The 8,463-nt window shown below is 40.7% G+C and overlaps 1 protein-coding gene and 1 long non-coding RNA gene across 2 annotated transcripts; both read right to left on the bottom strand.

Annotated features, from left to right (window-relative positions):
• Nucleotides 1-1,710: 1,710 nt before the first annotated feature.
• LOC131240210 (large ribosomal subunit protein uL18z) lies at nt 1,711-8,157 on the bottom strand. The gene is made up of 9 exons (XM_058238329.1): nt 8,021-8,157; nt 5,901-5,970; nt 5,718-5,809; nt 5,491-5,617; nt 5,332-5,411; nt 5,128-5,244; nt 4,205-4,339; nt 3,872-4,041; nt 1,711-2,013 (listed from the first exon to the last, which is right to left on the bottom strand). The coding sequence occupies exons 1-9, from the start codon at nt 8,021-8,023 to the stop codon at nt 1,908-1,910; spliced, it is 900 nt and encodes a 299-aa protein (XP_058094312.1). The 5' UTR covers nt 8,024-8,157; the 3' UTR covers nt 1,711-1,907.
• LOC131240211 (uncharacterized) lies at nt 7,145-8,014 on the bottom strand. The gene is made up of 2 exons (XR_009168657.1): nt 7,580-8,014; nt 7,145-7,464 (listed from the first exon to the last, which is right to left on the bottom strand). It is a non-coding gene; the product is annotated as an uncharacterized LOC131240211 (long non-coding RNA).
• Nucleotides 8,158-8,463: the final 306 nt, after the last annotated feature.

Genomic DNA, 8,463 nt, shown 5'->3' with positions numbered 1-8,463 from the left:
GCCCACAACTCAAACTAAATACAAATTGAAATGACGGCCAATCAAACAACAACATGTAATTTGTTCAGAGTCACTGGATTGTATGATGGGCAATCTAAAGTGTGGCCCACCAAGTACTGTATAATTGAAAATGGGCCTTGGCAATTTTTTATGAACCCTTCATAGATGGTTACACAGGGTTGAGTGGAAGTATCAAGGGTTTCCAGAGCCACTTGAAACGTAGGGATTCCTGCCAGAAAAGCCATCAATCTTCTTCGACCAATGGAGATTGCCCGGTGACCCTTCGACTATAGAGATCTCTGGTGGCAGGTGCTGAGAGGCCACTGTGATGTATGTGTTTTCATCACGCCGTTCATCCAATATGCAAGCTCATTTTCAGGCATGAGCCCAAAAATGAAGCAGATCCAAACCTCAAGCCAACCAAACCACAGGAAACAGTGGTAATTAAATTCCCACCACAAAAACTGATATTTTGTCTTCCTTTCATCTATAGGTCGTATGACCTAATGATAAACATCACTGTAGGCACCAGGAAGGGGTTTCAAATGTGGTTCCCCACAGTTTCCAGTGGTGTGGTACACAGATGGACAGTCGTTATGAAACACACATCATGGTGGGCCCCCTCTGCGACTGCCACCCGGGATATCCTTGGTGGCAGGGTCACCAGGGAATCCACTTCCTTGTTGGAAGGGTGGACCCGCTAGACTATAATATTAGTTCACTGCCATCCGAAAATAGCCTTGACACAGTCAGATGTAGCGCACATGCATAGCAACCAAGACGAAAAATCCGGAGCAGACATTAGAAAGTCACCTCCAAAACTACACCAAGCAATCCAACCATCCAATTGATGGTTATAGCATGGATGGATAAACGGAAAATGGGAGCGGTCCAAATTCAAGGGCAAAACCAGACTGCTACTATCATCTCCCAGGTGCAGTTTTTGGGTTCTGCTCTTTCTAAAAATGGGTTAGGGAAACAAAGGGCCTGGATCGCCGTACAAATATGCCATGAGTACAGTTGAAGGTTGATTACGTTGGCATCCAAATCATCCATCCAAGTTCATTAGGTCCAGTCCATGCTTCATTGGCTGCCTTGAAAAAAGCATACCGATCAGATGATGCCAAACCATGAAGCCTGTGGCATGCGCCCGGAGATCCAGTCAATTAGGGTTTGGACCATCCAATAGTAATGTATAGTGGCGAGCAAGAGAAATGAACCTAATTGAAGGTCCAGAAAGGTGATGCGGATGCACCGGCCCCACTTGATCATTTCTGGAGTAATCATCACTGAGGATCAATCCATGCCATATACCTCCAAATCAATTCCAGCTTTGTCACCTGAGCATGTATGAAAGATGTGATCCAAAGAGTTTATTTTGATTTTCCAGGCAGGCATCCCGGGTGCTTTTCCGCCCTCCGCCTAAATTAATATCAGAGTTTCAGCAAGGACTGAGGAAAAAGTATACGGTTGCCGACATGGGGCACACAAATGGAATGGAGGAAAACCATATCCCCATATGGAGCAACTCATTTTTCAGTACCACGCAATAGGTCTGGCAGGACATTATCTGTGCATTGCCAGATTATCCTATCACCAAAAATGTGTTGACATCCAAACATGCCATTATACCTTGTGCAATCATGGCTTCATGGAAAAAATAAGAAGAAAATAACTGCAAAAGCAGACAACAAATAAAGCCTCAAGATGTGTCCTAATAAACCATGCCTTTATCACCTAGAATCAAAATTGAAATGGGTTCTATTTTGGTCATCACTGGAAAGAAAAAATAAACACACCTGCAAATGCAAAAATGAGGTTTCGACAGCAACTGAAAAAGCAAGAGGGGAGATATAGATGTACAGAGCAAGTACCAAAAACTCCATTCTCATTCTCCTTTTGCACTTTCACTCGTCATCATCCTCATCATCTCCTCCAGCTGAATTGAGCGCATTCAATCGCTCAATCAGCTTAGCCTTCCTCTCCTCGTAGGTCAGCTTCTTCAAATTATACCTGCCCAGAGCAAAATGATACACTTGTAGTCAATTCCAAGCTATATGCAAGGATAGTACATTCTTGAGAACATCAAATCAATGAATGTCACCATTGACAGTGCTACTTGATTTTTTTCAAATGCAGAATTGCCGCTCTAGAAAGATAGTGCCTGTAAGAGGCTTTTCTCCATTGCTAGGATAAAGCATGTTCTAAACTCCTAGTAGTTAATGCGAATCAGACAAGGAATGTAAGAGAAAGATGGGTTATTTTAAAAGAGAATATCTAGTGCCAAACCTAGTTAACAAGCATTGGATCTTTGTACATGTGGACACATGCGCAAAGAGAACCATTCACTTGTTGGGTTCCTACTTTCAATGTACCGTCCTGCATATGCCCAAGATTATGCAGGTCGGGTGATCCCAACCATCAATTATAAGAATTTTGCCAACTGAAGGTTCACTGCTAGTTGGACTTCTGTTCTAGCCAACCACCAAGAAATCCTCAAGACACACACACACACACGCGCGCATCTTTGTCTATGACTACCCAACATGTAAGACATTTGTACATAATCCACAGATGAGCATAAACACATATAGGCATATACTTGAACATTCGTTGCCAGCATGTCTCACACTTTCTTGGTAGATTACATATAGGTTCTGGAAAGATCAGAACCAAAAAGTGGGACTAGAGAATATAGTCTCCACACTATAAAGACAGTTCCTCGCCAACTTGGCTACCAAATGGTGGAAAGAGGCCTTCACCTTCTTGTAAGATGGTATCGGATTCACTCTGTAATCGCATCCCCTTTTATAGGGGTCATGCATTGATTATGAGCTATGATCCAGGATGAATTCTTCATATCAGGATGAATTCTTCATATCAGTTGTCTGCAAATTCCTGCTGTGGGTCCAAGTCAACCCACCCATGATCGACAAAGACCACACAATTAACCATAGATGGTACACGACCCTAGAGTGACAAAGATTGGACAGTGACAACCAGACAATGGACATGCAAAACGGATGGTAGGAGCAGAAATGGTCTTATGGTCCATTTTGCAGGCCTATATCCAATGTTTTAATCATCTGGATAGGGTGATATTGGAGCTTTGCGTGCAATCCATAGTGGGCCCTCCTATCCAATGGTCCACTATGACCACAGGTGGCTCACTCAAACCTCTTGGGAATTCGCTGTAACAATGTACAAAGAATTAGTACAGGATTATAGCTCCATATGCAAGAACCTCAAGTAGATTTTTTCTATAACTTGCAAAACCCTAGTTAAAACATTGGGTGAAAACCACCAATACCAGTCATATAACTTTCGCAGGTCATTCCCAGAGGAATTAGTGGTTTCTCAACCTGAGAATATATGCAGTTTGAGTTTAATGGAACAAGGTCCTGTAGAGCAGAGATTCCAGACTATTGATCTGTTGGCCCCTGCCATAGATAGACCGTGCGTAAAAAATCTTCCAAAGTGGAAGAACATATCCTCTAATCTGGCACCATTTTCAATTGAATGTGGAGCATTGCTGTATTAATCTTTTTAAATGTTTGGTTGCCATAAACAGAGAAGTTGGGACTGTCCTATTCACGAGATTTCGAGGCACAGTACATCCACTGACATGAAAAAATGGTCAATAGTCCGGATTCCATTGACCTTGTACTAACAACCGGAGTTTCATTTAAATATATCACTATGGGGCAGTTATTGTGAATGGAAGCAATTAGATCTCATCATCATCCACGTGTTGAGGATCGTGACTTGTGATGGACACCCTGCTTGACAAATTTATATGCAGGATGTGAAAATGGAAACAGCGCCCAAGTATATAAATCTCTTAGCTGATAAAAAAACAAGAAGACAATACCTCTTATGCTCCTTTGGAGGTGCTTTCTCTGTTTTCAATGGAGTGGGGTCAGCCCGGATGGCAGCGTGGACCTTCTTGTATAGCTCTTCAATGCCATCAGGCTCAATTCCCTTCTTGATGTACTCACTGAAATGCAACTGGTATTTCTCTGGCTCATCCTCCATCAACGTCTGCAAAATTCTCATTCGTATTAGTGGCGATTTAACAATAAAGAAATTGCAGGTCTATTAGAGGCTTGGTGGGATGTGTTCAAATCTTATCATGGATCCAGTACTGTGATTTTAATCACTAGCAGAATTTTCCTAGAGGAGAGGTTCAAGTTTTGAATCTAACCCTCATGTAAGAAGCAACATGACCACTGAAGATATACTTTCGGTGAACCTCAGGATCAAGTTGTTTGTCCTCCTTTTTGAAACCAGCAAACCTCTTGTCACTATGAGGAATGTCAAGTCCACCATCTAAGGCACCCTAACAAAAACCCAAAACCACATCTGTTTATCAGAATGCAGAAAAACAGCTACACAACCAGAAATGATTTGACTAAAATGAAAGGAACACATCCCAGCTTCAAATGGTAAAAAATTAAAAATTAAAATAAAAGAGGAACTACTTCAGCCAGATACAAGTTAAACAGGACAATTTTAACACTTCCAACAAGAATCCAAAGAATCTGCTTTTGTTAGGAAAATAACGAGATGTATGTCTAATATTTCAGAATGAAGAGAGCAAAAGAAAGGTTGCTAAGCCATTTTTTGGGACCGCAGGATGATTGATCAAGCTTAAGCCAGAGTTTTAATATTAACTAATAGCATAAGAAAATGAAACAGAATAAGCCTATCCTTGCTCGCATGTACCCAAAAACGCCAGAAATAAATAGCTTTAAGGGGATGACAAGGCATTAGATACAAGGAATGCTCTAAAATATTTTCAATAAATCAAATAAACTGTAGAATCTTGGGCAATGAAACTCAATGAGATGTTTGAGACCAGAAAGATTCCAAAGCAAACCAATGATCACAGTGGCAGATGTAAAGGAGCTATATCATGGAAATCAGTTAAATGGAATTAGTTGGTGATGTTCCTATGAAAAATGAAGCTCAGTTCACAAGTTCATAGATCAATGCTGAACCGCCATGAAAGGCACGGAATTGAAATAGATCGATCGTATGACCAATAAGGGATAAGTAGATGAGATTACAAGAATTGTACTCACAACCGAAAAACAATTCTGCAAAAGAATGGAGAGAGAGAAATACCTTAAGAGCACCAAAGACACGATTGCCGGTCGTTGTTTTAATCAGACCAACATCAAGGAGTGCGCGGAATGGCCTCCTGCTCTCTGTTGGCTCCACAGAAAAGTCCTCACCGGTGGCCTGCAATAAAGATTTTTTGCTATACGTTAATACATCAGAGTAAGGCCAGAACAAATTTGGAAAGCTAAAATCAAACATGGGATGTACCTCCACGTTGCCTTCATATTCATCATCCATCTCGAGCATTTTTAAGACACGCCGAGCCAAGAGCAGTCCAGTACAGTAAGCTAATGTTCATGTCAGCAATGGTCAGTGAACCTCTTAATCCATGCAAAACACTATGTAACAGAACAATGAATCAGATACCTGCAGCATAGTTGGTAAGACCCACTTCAAGCCCATACCGTGGCAGCTCATGTGCATAGGCTGCTGCAAGAACCATATCCCCAGCAATACTAGCAGATGTTATTTGCGCAATAATATCCTTGTTGGTCTAATTACAGTATACCGTTAAGATTATAAACACTAAACGCCATCAAAGTACACCAGAAAGAATTCAGTCAGAAACTGCAATTAGACAAATTGTTGGATACAAATCGAACAACGAAGCGGTACTTGGGCGTATTGTATTTGTTCTTGTCTTGATTAATTAGCCGAATCCTCGCTCGGTAGTCAGTCTTTCCCTCTGTACATGCAAAAGGAAATAGGGACATCAAACAAAAGCTTGATGATACCTACAATCTTTGACAACTACCAACTGGACAGGACAAGGATACCTCTCCTTCTCTTGAACTTCACTTGAAAACGCTTGAAATAAGCCTTCGATTTCTGGGCTTTCACAAAGACCTGAGACAAATTGAAAACATTGTTGGATTTAAATGGAATAAACCCATAGCAAATTTAAGGGCAATCTACAGCAGCATTGGCACATGAGCACAGGAAGCATGCCAATCTTGCAGTATTTCATCGAGTTAAAAATATGTAATTAAATATCCCAGATGGATAATGAGTCCAAGATCAGCAAAACCCAGATGCACCAGATAATCATTTGAGGATTGAAGCCAAAGTATAGTGGCTTCATGGCAGCAGTTCACAGCTAATCAGAAAAAGTAAAAGGTGAAATGCCAATTGATATGATAAACCAAAGAGAACTCCGGGGCAAGGCCCGGGGGAGGGGGAGAGAGAGAGGCCTTAAAACATAGAAGTGTTTTAATATCAGCTAATCAGAAAAAGTATAAGGTGATATGCCAATTGATATGATAAACCAAAGAGAACTCCATTGACATTGGAGTCGAAGGGCTTGACCTAACAAACTTTCACACTCTCATAAGCATTCTCATTTTGTCAAGTTGTAGTGTTGTACAAGAAAAGGCTAGTAAAATCTAACCAAGAACCCTACAAAACCTTGTCTATAAAACTAGAAAGGACTAACCAAAGTGTGACTAGAAACAATAGCAGCAGCAGCAGCAGCAGCAGCAATACTGACTTAAGTACAACATCGTTTGGGCATCCACATATTGCCCATAAGTGAACGTGTCAGATTGATGTCAAAGCCATCAATACAAACAGCTCAAAGCCTATAATAGGAGCCAATCTCATCTTGAGATATACCGAAGCAGTTGTAAAAATAAATAAATAAATAGATATAAATCCCATTGATGATGAGCAAATAAAGGGCACACAGCAAGGACAGCATATGCTAAGCCAAATCAAAGGGAGCTTCAAAAACACAGAAATAACTCCAAATGCCCTTTATAAAATCAACGAAATGGCAATCAATAAAAAAATCTACAGCACCAAAAGCACTAGAAACAAAGAAGAAATAAAAATTAAATGGCCTTCGAAAGGTTTCCAAACCAATGAAGGCATGCAAAATTCTAAATATCCCATGAAAAAAAAAACAGATAAACACTAAAAACAGCTTAAGCCACAACAGTTCTATCAAAATCCATATAAATTGAATGAACAGGGGAAATGATTCCCACATTAAATTAGTAAAAATCTTAAGAATATTGGGATAATAACCTATCACCATATCCATATGCATGAACCTTTTTTTTTTTTTTTTGAAGAGGTGCCAAAATGTAATAAATTAAATAAGAGGAAACAAGTTCCAAAATACAAAAGAGGCTCATACACCCAGACACAGATATAGAATCAATCAATTACAATAGGCATGAAAAAAGGCTCATTTGAGTTTCTCCGTCCCTGGATCTACAGAATACTGCACCCCAGCAAAAAGAACATCTGCTGAGTATCAGGAGAATAAGATTCCTAACTCCTGTTGTGAGCTGATGCCTGGGTCAGCCCTTTACCCTCTTTCTAGATGAACAAGAAAAACTGAAAAGAAATTCAGATCAAACCCTATCCATGCATTAAACAATAACTTAAACCAAAGCCTAAATGCATATCTCAAATAAGGGACTATGAAAATACTGAATCACGGCAAACATACAGTTCACCGATCCTCCAGTTCCACGCAGGCAGCCACCACACGCGTGGCATGGTAACAACAGCCATTGATCTGAAACTCCATTCTCAGCACCATCAAACGGTGCTGAGAATCAGGACAAAATAATTCCTCGCTGATCTGAAACTCCATTCTCAGCACCATCAAACCTGAACCTAAACTTATCATCTTTCTCACCACACATTGAAAGAAAATCCATCACCAAACAACAGAATCTTCAGTAAATCGACACTAAACGAAAACACGGAAAAAAAAAAAAAATCAAACAACGGAAACCTGGTTGCACGCAAAACGATCAAAACCAAAATCTAAAGAAATTTGGGGAAAAACAGAAACTGAGTAAGGAAAATGTGGATTCAAATGCAGAGAACATGATTTCGAAGCGAATGAAGCTGTAGGAGAAATCTGGGATTGGAAAAACCATACCATTTTTCCTGGAGAGTTGAAGAGCTGATTGGGAGCCTCTCCGCGATCGTTCTTCCAAAACCCTAAAGGCTTTCTGCTGTTAGAGAAGGGTAATATATAAATGCCGAAACCCTAGGTTTCTTCTATTGGCAGATGGACAATTTTGCCCTCGCAAGTAGCTTTAGAGGCGTAAACTAATAGCGTTGGATGCGATACAGGAGCATGGCACGTGCAACAAACGACTCTTACCACAACCGATGCAAGGGTATAAATGTCTAAACGCTGCTCGCATTGTTGTTATGTCACGTGAGACGCACGTGGATATGAGAAGGGAGAGAGCGACTCGGATTCGGCAGTGACCCGGTACTGGTCGGGGATGTGCGCCCCACCATGATGTATATGTTTTATCCACGCCGGCCATCTATTTTTCCAACTCATTTAACCGCATTGGCCCAAAAATAGGT

The sequence above is a fragment of the Magnolia sinica genome, chromosome 3, assembly GCF_029962835.1.
Source record: "Magnolia sinica isolate HGM2019 chromosome 3, MsV1, whole genome shotgun sequence".
Classification (NCBI taxonomy): Eukaryota; Viridiplantae; Streptophyta; class Magnoliopsida; order Magnoliales; family Magnoliaceae; genus Magnolia; species Magnolia sinica.
The sequence above is the reverse complement of the archived record's forward strand: the minus strand, read 5'-3'. Positions and strand labels throughout refer to the sequence as shown.

Bases quoted from the DNA above. Each gene is read 5' to 3' on its own strand.
- LOC131240210 (XM_058238329.1), bottom strand. The intron at 4,042-4,204 runs GTTAGATTCAAA...AGAATTTTGCAG, and splicing joins ATGTTGCTTCTTACATGAGG to ACGTTGATGGAGGATGAGCC. The intron at 2,014-3,871 runs GTATTGTCTTCT...TGCTCTGGGCAG, and splicing joins CCTCCAAAGGAGCATAAGAG to GTATAATTTGAAGAAGCTGA.